Raw genomic sequence first — 16,654 nt, 5'->3', positions numbered from 1 at the left:
TCCAAATTGGAGTTTTGGAACGGGTAAAAACAAAGGGTCTCATTTCACTGCCTGGGACAGCCAGCAGTGACAAGAACCCAGTACAGCAGCCCTCTGAGGGGTTCTACCCAGCAGCTGACTGAGACAGGTACCCACAGACAAACACTGGATGGACGTCAGGGACCCTGGTAAAATAGTTAGAGGAAGGATGGACTGTCCTCACGAGGATGGCAACCCCACAGGAAGACCAACAGTGCCAATTAACCAGGACCCCTGGCAGCTCCAGAGACTGAACCACCAACCAAAGAGCGTACATGGGCTGGCTCAAGGCCCCAGACACATATGAAGCAGACAGAGGACCGCCTTGTCTGGCCTCAGTGGGAGAGGATGCACCTAGTCATACAGAAACTTGATGCACCAGGGTCAGGGGATAGATACTAGGGGGAGCTGCCCTCTCAGAGGTGAAGGGGAGGGGGAGGAACCTTGTGAGAGGAAACCAGGAGGAGGGCAACATTTGGGATGCAAAAAAAAAAAGAATAAATAGAATAAAAGAATTAGAATAAAAGGAGAAATGACGTGGCATTACTTATTTTGACAAACTGTTCATCATTTAATCATACATAATTCAAGGAAGCTGAGAACATGACAACTGCGAAATACAATTTATTTTTATTTTTGGTTATTTGTTCTTAGACGCCTAATTTATATAATTACTCTGGCAGTGTGTTTTTACAGTTTTCATTTTTTTTTTCTAAATGACTGTATTACTTCATAATTCTCAGCTCACCAGAGTTGACTTTATCCCTCCCTCATTATATGGTGATAATGAATTTAAATCCATTTGACAGAATTTTCTAAAGCTCTGGGAATATGTCCATGCCAGTGATTAAATTGGATTCCTGTTCCCAAGGAATTTTAATTTTTGAAGCTGCTATAAAATTATTTTTGTCGGTCCTAACTACAATCCATTTTTTTTTACATATTCACCAAAATGGAATCACATCTTTAACAAAATATAGTCCTAGAACTTGCATAGTCCTTAGTTATAAATCACTTTGTTTTGGTCATGTTGGTTTTGTATGTATTGGCTTCAACGTCCATTTCTTCTCTTTCTCTTTTAAACATTTTTCATTTTCAAGTCTATCGTTAAGACAAAAAGTCTTTCTTTCTCTTTAAAGCCCATTTCTTTGATTTTAAAATTATTTGTTATTACTATCATCATCATCATCATCATCACCACCACCACCACCACCACCATCATCATCCCGACCATCATCATCATCATCATCATCATCATCATTATCACCACCACCACTACCATCATCATCCCGACCTCGTCATCATCATCATCATCACCACCACCACCACCACCGTCATTGTGCATGTGAGGGTGGGTGGGTGGGTATGTGCACCACAGTATGCATGTAGAAGCCAGAGTATAAATGGTAAAGTAGGATCTTTCATTCTGCCAAAACGTGTGTTCCAGAGACTGAACTCAGGCCTGTGTGTCAAGTCCTTTTGCCCACCGAGCCTTCTCACAGACCCCAGTTTCTTAGTTCTTCTGGGGCTTTCCTGAAAAAAAGAATAGAGAAAATATCATCGTTTGGATCAACAGTAGAAATCTGATCCATATTATCAAATGCTGTTTATGTGGGTTATTGATTAGCTGGTTCAGTGTAGATGGCCAGCGTTCAGTGCAGCAACACTCCTTCCAAACAGACAAACAAATGAAAGCAGGGGGTAAATAGCTCTGTTGGTGAGAAGTTAGGCTTGCTCCTGGCAAGGGCAGACAGTAGTGTTGGCTGTCAGAGGTTGGAGTGGAGAGAAAACCAACAACTCTTTAAAGAAATTTGTGTCAAAATGGTGTTCAGTGGCCCATCGCATTAAATCAACACATCTGTATTTGAGAACGTTATTTAGCGCACACTCCAGGGGTGCGTTTTTCTCATTTTCTGAACTTGAAAACCCTTATTTATCTCCAACATGGGTCACTGAACAGATTCTAGTTTTCCTCATTAGATACAGGGTAATGAGGCCTTGAGTCTCCTGTTCTATTTCACCTTCTACCCAACTCTGTCAGACATGTACCTCCTTCACAGGACGAAAGAAACCAATGCCATGCTACCTTGTTCCTCTGGAGGAGTGGCCAAAGCCTCTTTTCTTCCCACCTTTTCAGACTTTGTTGGTTCCTGGGCATGGGTTCCCCACCCCACTGTGCAGTGGTTGGTGCTGTCTGGATACTGAGAAGCTGGGGAGCCCAGTCGTGGGCAGCATGTTCTCTGAGAGCTGTTCAGGGTATGGGGCAATGCTCTACCATCCCTCTTCTGGCTTGAGAACCCACATAAGTCGGTTCCCTTGGAGTGCGATGGATCTGTCTTTCCTGTGCCTAGGTCCCTGAGGTTTAATTGAAAATATTTAAAATCCCGTGTTGGTTAATTTTCTTCTGTGTCTCAGCTCACCGAGGTGTTGCTGGGTTCTCTTGGCCATCTGCTGTTTGAACAGGGAAGCAATTTAGAATTCTAAGTCAGAGGAATTACAGTTTTTCCATTCTTTTTTCAGTTTTTTTAAGGTATTTTTTTTAAGGAAATTGCTCCAAAGTGCAGCATAGTAACCAGATGCAAGCTTCATGCTCTCCCTGAGACTCTTCTCTTAACTATCATAATGCACCTTTATCCCCTGTCATAATAAGACTCCATAAGTATTATGTTTTCCTAAATAAAGAACCTCTCATGCATAAAGATTCAAACCAGGGAAAACAAACGTACCAGAGGGTGACTTTTAATTTGACAAAAGATCTTCCACATGACAAAGAGTTCCCCGGATGATTACTTTTAAGTAGACAATTCCCTTAGTGTGCTGAAAGTCCCATTAAACAATTGTCAACGTTTTAAAGGCTTTTAAAAGCAGGCACACACCTGTTCCTAATATTCATATGTTAATACTGCATATTTACATGTGTGCCCCTTTGTAATGAGTCATGATGCCATCTGTGAATTGCCCTGCTGCGCCCAGTGTTGAAGAAATGGCAAGATGGCTGATCTAGTTCGCATCTCTGTTGTGAGAAGACATCAATTTGACCAACAGAAACTTGTATGTAAGATGGCTTGTGGGTAGGTCACCTTCTACACTTCCCTGGTCCTGTCCTAGGGTGGTCTAAGTGGGGAGGAATTTCAGGGTAGCCATCTGGAATTAGGAATTGAAGCAGGGACCAAGGGAGCAAAGGTGCTTGCTGGCTTGCTTCCTCAGTCTTTCTCAGCTACCTCTCTCACAAGGCATAACTAAGCCCACCCACAGTGTTCTGGACCACCATGTCCAATTTAAGTAAGTTTTAAGTACACTGATATATTTAACTGGATTCTCAAAGCCTGTGGAATTTATAGTAGCTGTTACCTTGACTTGTGAATCTGTTTGCTCCTTATGAGATCTTGGAGTGAGTTGTTTTTCATACACTTTCATAGCTCAGAGCATAAGATCCCACAAAGCCATACCTGGGCTAGGTAGTCGTTGCCTAAAGAAGGGATGGTATATACTGCAGCCATTCAGTTTCCATAGACCATACTGTTTGTGGCAATTAGTACTTACTATGTAGCACACACTGGTCTACTGTTTCCCTCTGCTCTCTCAGCACAGTATCTCACAGCACAGCTCTCCACAGTTTGGAGTGTTATTGAATATGCACTCCATAGGTTAGAACAGATACAGTTGTTATATTCTCTAAGGCCATAGTCACAGTGTTGCCTTGAGATTGGCCACGTTGGTATCAATTCATTTTTGTTGCCCTTGTCCACTTCATCTGTACAGTTCCTCACCTCCAGACCTTCCTGAACCTTCCATTCATGTCAGGGAAAACATACCAACCCACTCATTACTTTTCAATTAGAGTCAATCCTTATTTGGTTAAAAAATTGGGGACAGGATGGAAAGACCCCAGTGGGAAACAGGTATGGCTTTGCAATAAACTCTTTTTCTCTTGATGTTAAATTTTAACTCAGCAGTATTTACTCAACTGTCAGCCAAGTGACAAATCTTCCACCTCATTTCACGAAGGGGCGCCACTTCCTTTTATAAAGTTTGAAGCATGACTTTAAAAAAATACATCGCAATTAGGTTTCTCCACATAATGTCAAGCTTGAGTGGTTCGTAGTAGGATGGGACTCTCTCTCTCTCTCTCTCTCTCTCTCTCTCTCGGGTGGAATTGGAGAGTAGGATTGGAAAAACCATAGAAAACTTGAGCTCCCTCTTGAAAATGTAAAGCCAACCTCTAGGATTTTTATTTGAGACTTGAATTAGTTGATTAATTTGTAATCTCATAAATGCTTGTGTCAACCAAAACCATGGCTTCCTCTTCAGTTATAGAAAAGTTTGTGTGTGTGTGTGTGTGTGTGTGTGTGTGTGTGTGTGTGTGTGTGATTTTAATATTCTAATTGCTTTTTTTCTGAAAAAAGAAAAAGTATTACTTTATTGTCTGCTTAGCTCCATGGCTCACTTGAAGGACAAATTAATATAACTTTTTTCTCTTCTCTCAAGAAGCTAGCCTAAGCATAGGTTTAGAGGGAAGGTTAAAGTAAATAGATAAATTAATTTGGCAACAACCAGGCTCCATGTGAACCAATATGGGACACTACCACAGTGGAGAAGACAGATTTTAGTGAACAACTGCAGAGAGAAAGTCAGAGGGTGAGGCTTTGTGCAGAGGGTATGAATTGAATTTAACCTCATAATTGGATAAACTTTGAATGGATCGAAAACATTGGGAAGGTGTGATATAAGAGAAGAGAGTCCGGCAATGAAGCAAAAGTAGAATATATGTGTATGTATATGTGTGTATGTGTATGTATGTGCATACATATACATTCACATGTACATATAGTTATGAAGTGTATTATCGAGATCATTGTTGGGAGACACTGTCTGGCTATGCAGAATCACAAACACTAGCTGCCAATTCTGCCCCCTTTCTCCTTCTTTTGCAGAGTCCTGGGCATCCCTTGTACATTCTAGAGAAAGGCTCTACCACTAAGCTATATCCTCAGCCCGAGCTACATCCCCTGATTCACCAGCCACATGTATCTGTCTGTCTAACATTTTAAGTTTACATCAAGCAAGAGTTGAGTTTTTCCATCACAGCAGCCATCTTTCAAGGGATTAGTGGCTGTTGTTCTTGCTGTGGGCATGTCGATAATATAGAATGTGTTCATATCACAGCAAGACCTACTGGACAGCATGGTGTCCAGTTTCAACAGTTTTAGGTTTAGATGTGGAGAATGGTCTAGTTGGGGACAATAATAATAAGTCTGTGGTTCAATTTTAATGCTGTCACTTCTGCGGTCCTTGCCCTTTTCCTCCTCTGCCCTCATCCTCCTCTTCCTTCCCCATTCCTCCCACTTTCCCTTATCTTTCCATTTTTTATTGCTAATTTGTTCTTTGAGGACTAGCCACAGTTTGCCAGCGAATTGTATTTTGTGTGTGTTTTTAAGGATGTGCATGCTTCATTTACGTTCTAAATTCATCAGTCACGTGCTAGTTTTATGGTCAAGGAACTAGAGGATGGTGGGAAATACTTTCTCATTAAAGTAGATTTTTAAGGAGAATTCAGCTTAGTTTATCATAATGGGCAGGCCTGGAAGATAGTTTGAGTGCGGAAACTGCGGCAGGAATGATGGTGTAAAGTAATCCTGTTGGGGTGTGATGGGGAGCTGAAGCAGATGATGGAAGACATTAGGGTAGGTGCTGAAGGGATGGGCAGAAGTTAGTGTACTGGGATGACTCATGCAGAGGCCCAAGCTCACTTCCCAGCTCCTGTGCTGAGGGCCTCAAAACTGCTTGTAGCTCCAGTTCCATGGGGACTCAGCACTCCTGACCCCCAGGGGTAGGGACCTGCATTCTTGTGCACACACACGCACACACACACATACATACACACACATGCATGCGCACACGCACACACTCACGCATGCGCACACACACGCACACACACATTTATTCATAATATTTTGGTACTGATTTGAGTGGAGGTGTTCTTCTTGACCATTTCAAGTTGTTTTAAGGTATCAGAATTTATTTTTAGGTAACACAGAGATAGTATGTATGACACTGTTTTAGCAGCTCCTGTTCTTGTAGTAGCCAGTTCCTTACTTCCTATAGCGTGTTTCCTATGCCTGAGAGACTGTTAGAACCTCAACAGGGAAAACATCAACAGAGAAACAGTGCGTTGCTATATTAGGAATCACTTCACTGCTGTGATAAATATTTTATTACCTAATATTGCATTTTAATAATTTGTAATCAGTAATAAACTTTTATATAATGTGTGTTTATTTTTAAAACTTCGTTGCTAATAGTAGTCACTCCCACCAAGTTGTAAACAGTGTGATAAAAATGTGCAGAGATATTAAAAATACCACATACTGGGCTTCTCCAAATAAGAGTTTCTATTAATATCTTTAAAATGTATGGAAAGTTAAAGAGAACCCTGGTCTGTGAAACATTCAGTGTAGCCACTCCTTGTGTTGCATGGGGTTGTAAGAATGTCTCGGTTATCCTGTAACTATGTCTGTTCTACTTTAAATGATATTTTTGTTGCCATTAATGAGAAGTTATATGGTCCCAGTGAACAGCTTTCATGATAAAAGTGTTTGCTTAAGTGGCACAGGGACATTCTACACACAAAAATCAAGGCTCAGGCAAAGGCTCCATCCAGGCTTATAAAACCAGATTAGTGTCTGAGGTGAAATGGCTGAATATTATACTTTCTTATTGCTCTCAGGAGAAATACTGTATCTTAGAGCTGGGATGAAATAATACAAATGAGAAATATAATTCAAATATGACTTTAGTTTTAGTTTCTCATAATTAGTAAGCTTTCTGGTCACTTTTTCAATTGCCCTAATAGAAGACTGTGCCCCTGTGGTTTGTAATAAGAAAGTTATCTTCTAAGCCAGTGGCTCTCAACATGTGGGTCGCAACTCCTTTCATAGGAGTTGCCTAAGACCCTCGGAAAACACAGATATTTGCATTACTATTCATAATAGTTGCAAAATTACAGTTCTGAGGTCGCAATGAAAATAATTTTACTGTTGGGGGTCGCCACAACATGATGAACTGTATTAAAGGGTCGCAGCCTTAGGAAGCTTGAGAACTCCTGCCCTACACACTGATGGTCTTACCCTCCTAACCGGTGTGTGGAGAGTATGCGGTGCTCACTCTTTGCCAAGCAAAGAGAACACACCACAGCTAGAGGAAGAGCCAGTGGCTTTGGGGGTGGGAATAAGCTCGGAGAAGATGATATACCTGTAGTCAAATAAATCTTTCCTCACAGCGTTTCACAGTCTCCATTGGATTGCGCTTAAGTCTTCTAAATTGGTTCCATGCTTCTCAGTGTTACATATGTAGCAGTCTTAATAGTGAATAGTGAGGCCACTGAGTATGCACACTTGGCCATTCAGAGAACACTCAGTGATCAGTAGGGGTGTACTAACTTTGCTAAAAGTTATGGTATAAATTGAACAATGACATCTCAAATTCAGTATAAATCTTTCGTTACTTATAAAGGTGCCCTAAAGAAAGAGTCTTAAAAGATTTTTCACGGTAACAGTATTAGAGGACTTTTTTTTTTTTAAAGTGAATGATTACTGGATTTAGCTTGTTACTTTTAAAGGGTTGTTTATTTTATCCATCGTCTAACTATAAAGTTCAAACATCACCTCAGTCAAATTCTTGATGTGAACTGTGCTTTCAAAACCCTCACCCTGGCAGTTTCTTATGCAGAGGCAGAAAGGACAAATGTAGGACCCTCTCTAGCTCCAGTATGACAGCAGATGGCTGCTGACGATGTCACGGGACATTTCTTTCAGTACTTCTGGTTTTCTAATAGCAATCTTCTTAGCACATCAAAGGTCCTCACATGACAAGCAGGGCTCACGATATTTTCCTTTTCACTAGGATAACTTTGATCATAAATGAGACTGCTGTTTTCAGGTAACTTGTCTGGTGTGGGTGGTGATGGTCCTGGTGGGAAGTCTCTTCCTTCTCCCCAAACAAGGGGGGACTACCAAGACTCACTGGAGAGGTAAAGGGATGTTTCCATGGGGTGTGCCCCCCAATACAATGTATAGCATACAGTATCGTGTATTTGATGATGACAGAAGGTCAGATCACTTTGAAGAGAGAGGAGCCAGAATGATCTGGTGCCTATTTAGACCCAGTTATTATTTAAATAAGCAGGAGTTGCTGGTTACAGAGTAACTTTTCAGAACAAAAGGGCTTTGTCCTCATGGCCTTTAGAAAAGTTTGCCATTTGCAAACCCTGTTCTGCTGAGCCCCATTTTTATTGAGGGCTGATTTGTTAGAATGGTGGACCATCTGGCACTTCAAAACTTCTCAGACTTCAGGGACAAAAAAAAAAAAAAAATCCGATTGTGTGCTGTGTTATTAACTGTCAAATAAAATGATGCCATCATTCGTGGGATGGAGAGCTACCTGAAAAGATGATCCTGATTTACTTGGGAGTTTTCTAGTGGACTTCATTTTGTGTGAAAAGAGTAATACACAATAAGGTAAATAAAAAAAATTTCAATTTGGGGTTGGGGATTTGGCTCAGTGGTAGAGCGCTTGCCTAGGAAGCGCAAGGCCCTGGGTTCGGTCCCCAGCTCCGAAAAAAAAAAAGAACCAAAAAAAAAAAAATTTCAATTTAAGTCAAAGGGATTTAAAATAAATCTCATCTATCCATATTCATTTCTACATCTTTCTCTGAGTGATAACTGTTATTACTGTCTTATAGATTGTTCCAGATTTACCATAGATTATTCCTACATAAAGCTTTATCGTCCTTCTCCCCTTCAAAGATAGACATATGGCTTATTTCTATATGGGCACTATTTAATTAATTAACTAATTAATTAATTAATTTGCCAGCCCCATTCATTTTTCCGTAGCCCCTCAGCATCTTACTATGTGAATCTGCCATTATTTCTTTACCCCTTTCCTGATCAAAAATGGAGTGCATTGAGCATTCCTAAGCACATGTTTGGGAATTCCTGTGGATAGAATTTCTGTGTCAAAGGTCATAAGCATTTAAAATTATCCTCTTTCCCCACACTGGGCAGATTCTAGTAATCTTCAGGAAATGGATTGGTTTAGCCTAGTTCTACCGGGCATAGGAATTCTTCACTCCCTAATCAGCCCACAGTTTTCTAATAAGCCACTTCATGCATGGTCTAGGTTGACTGACTGTGTTTGGTAGAAGCTTGTGGAGAAGAAACAAAGAGTTCAATGCCCAGAGCACCCATAAGAGCGCAGGCAGGTAAAGATACAACATGTTAATCAGAGGGTGGGTCAGGTAGAGAGAGATAAACAAAGAAAATAAGTGCCTCTGCCTTTGGGGGCGCCATATTTGTGCTTCCTGTGGAAAGCGTACAGACTGAATATGAGTGCTGTGAGCGAAGGGTAGTCATGGTTAGGAATTTGCCGTAGACTTGGGTGTATCTTTACACAGATCTAAGTAAGTTATTAAGCACAAAACTGATTGGAACATAGCTGAGAGTTGAAGCCAGCTAGGATTCTGTCACCTGCGGGGGGCCGGGAGAGTCTTCAGCTCAGTATTAGAAGCAGATCTCCTGGGGGTTAGTTTGACCTTTTCCTGTGTTCACCGTGGGTTCAGTTCCCGAAGTACAGATTCAGAGTGCGGGAGCAATGTTGCCTTGTAGGACAAGTACCAGGGTTTGTTGGTGAGGAAAAAAAAATTCTATGTTCCAGTTAAGTTTTTGTTTTAAATTTTGACTTTGATTTCTTAAACCTGGACAAAAGCTGGCAAAGTTTTATTAAGCCTTTAGAAAACCTTCTAGAACCGTCTTCTTAAAGCCCCATGTCACGTGGCCACATCTCCCTTATGCTCCCCCTGTCGGTAGGCATGTACAACACTGAGGCTTGGCTGTTAAGAGCATTTTACTCTTGTCTGATGGATGCTGCATCGTTTTCTGGTTGGGGACATTAGCTTGTCTCAGTATTATCTTTCGAGTCACCTAATAAAGTGCTCTCTGAATCCTTAAACATTTAGAGGACTGTGGAAAGCTGACCCTCGCACCTGACTGGCTAATTCAGAAGTAGATCAGCCAGAGTGCCTGTCCCTGAACCCCTTCCCTACCCACTCACTCTCCCAAGAAGAAAACAGCTCTTTGTCCCTTTTAACATCACTGTTAAAACCTTCTGGCCATGTACTACGGAAATATCTAAAGTAGTAAAAAAAAATTTTTTCTTATGAATAGTATTTTTTATTTCCCAACACCCACCCGTACTGTTATCAAAATGGATGTGGCATTTATTAAAGGTGAACATTATAAAATAAGACCTTGTGTACAGTCTTATGCCCTGGCTTCCTGGGATGAAAGGTTTCACCCCTTTCATCAGGGGACTCCGGCCTCCATCTCCGGGTTGAACTTTCTGCCCTTTGGGGCTGTATATTACCTTAAATAGCTTGCAGCTGACAGACTGCGCTGCTGGCCTATGTGAAGAGGAACGCTGTAATGGATGGGGTAGCGTCTCCTAATGGAACCACTGTTAGAAGACAATGAGCACAAATCCCTCCTCATGATTAGGGGCTTGGAGCTATTTTATGTTTTATTTTATATTTTGTATTATTTTATTTTAGCTCTGACCACCAAGTTAGCAGGTTGCAAAGAGGAGAAATGAAGTTATTTGCTTCACGAGAAATAGAGTCTTTCCTCCAGTCAGAATGGGCTTACAGCAGGCAAAGCGTTCTGGCCCATGCCTGAAGCTGTTCATTTTGGTAACAAGTGAGTCAGCCAGCCACCATTTATTTGTGGTCACCTATTGACCCCCATATGCTTTGCTTGACAGGCTCCTAAAATGTCTTTTTTTTTTTCCTTAGTGTTCTTTGTATTGGCCACTATCGAGAGAAATCTGTTAGGTTTTATGCAGAAAATACACTTTATCTTTACAGTTTTAAAAATGTGAGTTGGTATTTAGAGGGAAGCAAAGCTTAAGATCCAGCGTTGGAAAAAAAAATATTGGTTTTTGTCTCCACCACCTACCCCGCAAAAGCTTCTCTTTATGTTGACCCTAGATAATTTCTTGCTGTTTCTATAAAATTACAAGTAATCTTTTAGCGACTTACATGCAACAGTTTTTTTTTTTTTTAATTTGGAATATTACTCAGTCAGCCTCGCCTTTGGTAGTCCATGGGGAAGCCATAGAGGCCATTTTCATCCTGACCCTGGAATGTGGTTTTAACTATGTAATTTGGATTTGGACTTTATTGTGTCGTGTTTCTCGGTGTCTCTCCGTGGTTCTGGAGCCTTCCTTTACGCTCTCGTAGAACTGTGTGCTCGTATTTGAGACACAGCTTCCTTAACTGGAGATCGCTGGGCCGCTCAGGTGGATCTGAGACCCCGCAGCGCTGTATGTGTTCCCAGTTCCCACTCCTGAGGGTTAGTGAAGCCATTTATTTGCACGCTAGTTTAAACGGAGAAAATGTCAACCACTTCAAATGCCACCATCCAATTTGTTGTCTCTCTGGTGGTTTTTTTTAATTCCACTGGCGGCTTCTCTAGGACTTACAGGATTTACAGAAGATAATGTATCAAGAAAAGCTTGATGCACACAAAAAGGGGGGGGGGTATATATCACAAAGATGGTATTTCACGAACTGAATTTAAACTAAGGAGATGTCATTATCAATAGATGGGGAGCAACTACTGCATTTGGTCTTTGGAAGTCTTACTTTTAATGTCTCATTCCTGAACTCTTAATTTACAGGCTGGAGAGGCAGCTGGATGGCTGAGTGTTTCTCCAGCATAGATAAGGCCCTGGATTTGATTGTCTGGTACTGAATAAATGAATAAGACAATCTCATGATACAGATTCAGTGTGATTACAGTATGTAATTAAAAGGAAGAATTCAAAGACTGGGACTGGGGCAGATAGATGGTCTGACCATTAGGTGTTCCTATAGCTCTCCCAGGCCTTGGAGTTGAGTTCCCATCCAGGTCCGATGGCTCACAGCCTCTCCTAATTCCAGTCCCAGCAGATCTGGCGCTTTTCTTCTAGCCTTTGTAGGCATGCGCACTCCCATGTATGCGTGTATAATTAAAAATAAGAATCGGAAAAGCAAGAATTTAAAGATGTCTGCTGAACGACTGACTCCACCTTCTTTCGAGGGGTGTGCTTCGAATGTGGCTCTCCTGGTTTGTGCTCGCTACCTTTGTCCACTTCGCCAGCACAACTAGCTTTACCCCGTCTGTGATGAGAGTTCTATCTGGGTGCCCTCGCTTCGTTGCCAGCAGAGGGGTGGTGATTCTGAGAATGGGCATTGGTCCAAGAGCTCCACTGCAAAGCTGCTGGCACCTCCTTCCTGTTCCTTATCCCGTGTAGAATATGTACATTTACCGCACTCATAAATGTGTCTGCCCTGGGGGAGATCTGCCTTAAAAAGGGGATGCCATAATAATGCCTTGACCATTATTCTTGTGGAAGAATACAGGATATCCAGGCACTTCTATAGCATTGCACTCCTTGGCTTGGTGTAGAGACCCTCTAAATGTGAGAGCCTGCTTCTGCTGTCCTATTGTCTGTGGCTTGGTAGAGTCTTTGCAGTTCGCTCTTAAGATATGTGCCCTGGGAATGGCCTGTTTGCACATGTCCGCTCACAGCCCTGTAGCACTCTGGGTGGTAGCTGGAAGTTTGCCCAGCTGAGAGAGATTGTTCTTTTTCTCCCACTCCTTTATTTATTTATTTTGTGTGTGCGTTGTTGCTGGTGCTGGTGTGGCAGCGTTGGTGGTTCCTTTTGTCTTGAATTTATGTAAAAAAAAGTTTATTTGCTGCTCTTTAAAGATCTCAGCATGTGGCCGGAGGAGCCCTATGGGACTGGGTCCTGGTGTCTAAGGCTGTAACCAAGAAGTCAACTGGACATCTGAATGTTGGTGCTCTAGTCTTGTCCGCTCTGTTTTGAGCCACGTTGCAGACTGCTTTTCCTCTGTGTTTTCAGAGTAACGTTTCATCAGAGAGAGCATTGAGTTTCTGAAGTCAGGAGTATCTATCGGTCCATCCGAATCTGGTGCGTTGGAAATCCTATCAAGCTCACTGTTTTTGCCCAGGGGAACGTGTAGCTTTTTATGAATGAGTAACAAACATATTTTAAAAGCTTGTTAAGTTTCATGTAAATGGACATATGTAAAACACATGCTACCGCTGACGTGAACGTAGGCTGGGCATGAGGTGGAGAGCAAGAAAGGTTTGTAGGTCAGAAACCTGTAACAGTAATGGATTCCCGGTGGGTTTGTACACATTTCCTATGTGAAGATCTTTCTTCATGGTTTACACGGAGGCTAACACTTTGATACTGAGTGATCCTTTTGGAAATGACTTGATTTCAGCATGTTCTTCCACCATTGCTGTTGACTCGATGCAAAAAAGGAAACTCAGTTGCCTTAACATGGCTCCTCTCATGAACACTAACTGCTTAAGGTAAAAATCCTCCCTGTCTGTCACTAGAGAAATGCTTCCTCCGGACACCCCCCCACCTCCACCCGACCCCTCCTGGGAGGCCATTCTTAGCTTTTATTGCTATGCTAAATAGTTATGTAAAGCCAACGTGAAGAACAAAAACCACGGAATGGTAGGATGACAGATCAGTACAAAGAAGGTATTAGTCTGTTCTGAACTTTCCCCTCCAAAGTCATCCCACCTGAAACGGAGTTACAGTGAGCGCCACCAAAGTGGAAAATAGGTTCAGTGTCATTGGTTGTCAAAATGGGAATATTTTCTCTTGTTTTCTGTGTCCGTATCAAATTCTCCCTATGAAAACAGACGGGGCGACTTACTAATAAGATCAAAGAACTTTAAGAAGTATTTCCCTCGGTTTTTTTTTTTTTTTTTTTTTTTTTTTGCTTTCACAGCCCGTTTTATTTTCTTTGCACAAATAATGGACTTAATCAAGCCTGTTTCCTTTTGTGGCTTACATTGTGTGACGTACCCACTCCCTTTTCTTTTCATGGGTGGGCTCCCAAGGGGAATATGGATCCTGGGGTCTATTCAGCACTCAGACAATGTAAAGGATACTGTACTGAAGTTTGGGGCAGGGAGGCCTCCAGGAAGTGGGAGGAAGCTTCAGTCATGCTGGGTGAGGGAGAGGGAGGATGCTGATTAAAATAATAAACAGGGGCTGAGGAGAGAGTCATTGCCTATCAGCCTGGGTGCTGTCAGATCAGGTCTGGGAGTCACCGGAGCTGCTGCGGGCTCCCTCTGGGCACTGAACACTCTGTCCTGAGAAGGGCATCCTGGGATTTGTTGCAAGATCTTTCCTCCGGACCAGAGCGAAGCAACTTTTAAAAGTTTAACTCCGCGGCACTGACAGCATACGTAGGCTGGGCTGAAGTGGGGAAGTGGAGTGAAATTGGCTTGGTGGTCACCATAGCAACTGTGCTGCTGCTGTCTGGGAGAATGGAAACCCGTAGTCTCCTGTCTCGGGTTCTTCGGGGCTTCTTCAGCTAGGAGCACCCTCCTGCTTACTGGAACTCTACATAAGTCTGGCTGTTTTAAAACTAGCTCTTTTTTACTCAGACTTTTTTTTTTCCCGTTTCTTTTCCTTTTTTTTTTTTTTTTTTTTTTTCTTATTGCAGGCAGTCTGAATGGAGGAAGTTGGTAATGCTTGGCTTTTTTTCCCTCCCTTCTCTCTCGCAAGTTTCCAGGCTATACCTTTTTCCCCCTTTCCTTTTTGCTGTGTGTAATTGAGACCAAACTCTAAGCCTGGGCTCTGGAGAGAACAGTGGTGGCCTGCAGGTCATTAGGGAGGCGAGCAGAGAGAGATCCTGGGCTTCCTGGGGCAAAAAGGAGACCATGCCAGCCTCGTGGAGCACAGCTACAAGAAAACACAGACGCAGCAGGTCTCTGCCTGCCGAGCTCTGAAGTCCGTGAGAAAACGGACCAAAGGTGGGGTGGCTAAAATGTCCCAGTACAAGCCGCTGATGCTCATGGGCCACCGCTCAAGGGCAAGGATTATAAAGGATTTTACGAAGGAATTGAAAGTATAGCTAGAGAAGATACGGGTTTTAGAAGTTGGACGCTGTTGTCTGAAGGAAGTTTGCCAGGAAGATGTAGGCTTCAAGGGCTCCCGGACGATGATTGGTCTGAACTTCGGCTTACGAGAATTGTTGACAAAATTTGAAAAGGTATGCGGAAAGCAACTTCACAGATGCACTTCTGTTTTAGCTCTGTTTCTTCTTCTGTTTCTACTCTCCTCTTTCTTCTTCTTCTTCTTCTTCTTCTTCTTCTTCTTCTTCTTCTTCTTCTTCTTCTTCTTCTTCTTCTTCTTCTTCTTCTTCTTCTTCTTCTTCTTCTTCTTCTCCTCCTCCTCCTCCTCCTCCTCCTCCTCCTCCTCCTCCTCCTCCTCCTCCTCCTCCTCCTCCGCCTCCTCCTCCTCCATTCTCTACTGTAACTTCTAAAGCATTTTTTTGTTTTTGTTTTTAAATTTTAATGTAATAGCTTCTTTGAGCTTGTGTTTTAAGGAACACAGTTCTTTCCCTTGGTCAGGAAGAGTTCTCAAACTTGTCAGCTTTAACATTCCACATCAGAAGGGATGGCTTATATTCAAGTCAGCTGGTAGCTTAATTGCAATTTATTTGGGGGAGAAAACAAAACAACAGCCAAATCCAGCAACAAACACTGGGCTCTGGTGCCAAAGTCTGACTTCATTAGGCGTGTGTTCTGTTTTCCATGCCCCTCAGGTCTGTTTATCTCTCAGGCTGCTGCATCTGAACCTGTCCTTGCAGCCACGTCTGAGAACCCAGTGCTGAGCCCCAGAAGCTGGCCCTTGGGACCGATGGCACATCTGCTGTCTGGCATTTCCTTCAGGATTTCTGTTTTAAAAGTGGGTAGCGTTTAAGGCTTGGATTACTAACTTTGCACTTGGCACCCTCTCTTTCCCCAAGGCTCTTGGCACACCCCAGGGTGGAGCATAGCCTGAAAAAAAGGCTACCTCCTCACTTTGAGAATTAAACAAAGCAGAAACCTCCCCGAGCCAGTTAGTGACTTCCTGAGTGCCAGTCTTGTTCCAGTCTCTGCTCCTTAAAGGAATGGGGAGAGAGAGAAAAGAAAGAGGCAGGGTCCTTTATCCCTACAGGCACAGATGAACTGTTTATCAACTGTTAACTGTGTTCTGGTTTTCCCCACCATTCACTGAAAGTACAGATATAAGCATCTTGAAACATTCAAGGAATAATAGGCTTTTTCTTAGGAATCACAACTGCCAGAGGAAAAATATGTAAAAAGTGATACCTCTTAAAAAGGAGGAAGGCTTTTCCTGAACAATTTCGGCCATTCCTGCCTTCCCAACAATGGGAGCAGCATGTCAGAACAACAACAACAACAACAAATTAGTACCTCCTCCTTAGTGTGCTCCCTGTCCCTCCTCACACCTCAACTTAAGTAGTGGGGGTCTTGCTTGTAATACGGGGGTTGGGGGTGGGGCAGACTTTGACCTATTGCTTTCATAGTTGGTGAGCGTCTGTATTCTGGGGAGCAAGAGCCAATTCACAGTTGGCTTGCTCACTTAGAAGGGGTGAGGAAAAGAAAGAATATCGCACCCTATGGCAGCTGCGAGTAGCAGGTGACAAACGTTATGGCCATAAAGAGGTCTGTTAGCTTGTTTTCTGCAGATTTGTCT

General features: G+C 42.5%; 1 protein-coding gene across 17 annotated transcripts in view; it reads left to right on the top strand.

The window, feature by feature from the left end:
- Window positions 1–16,654, top strand: part of Utrn (utrophin) — a 503,427-nt gene that overhangs the window by 322,515 nt on the left and 164,258 nt on the right. Inside the window, exon 1 of one of the 17 annotated variants that reach the window (XM_063281990.1) lies at window positions 1,401–15,161. The exons of 15 other annotated variants lie outside the window; for them this stretch is intronic. In XM_063281990.1, the coding sequence (XP_063138060.1) occupies window positions 15,111–15,161 (51 nt within the window). In that variant the 5' untranslated portion in view covers window positions 1,401–15,110. Of the gene's footprint in view, window positions 1–1,400; window positions 15,162–16,654 lie in introns of those variants that run through there. One more of the 17 variants, XM_008758599.4, reaches the window with a different exon arrangement.

This window comes from Rattus norvegicus, chromosome 1 (genome assembly GCF_036323735.1).
Source record: "Rattus norvegicus strain BN/NHsdMcwi chromosome 1, GRCr8, whole genome shotgun sequence".
NCBI classification, from domain to species: Eukaryota; Metazoa; Chordata; class Mammalia; order Rodentia; family Muridae; genus Rattus; species Rattus norvegicus.
The sequence above is the reverse complement of the archived record's forward strand: the minus strand, read 5'-3'. Positions and strand labels throughout refer to the sequence as shown.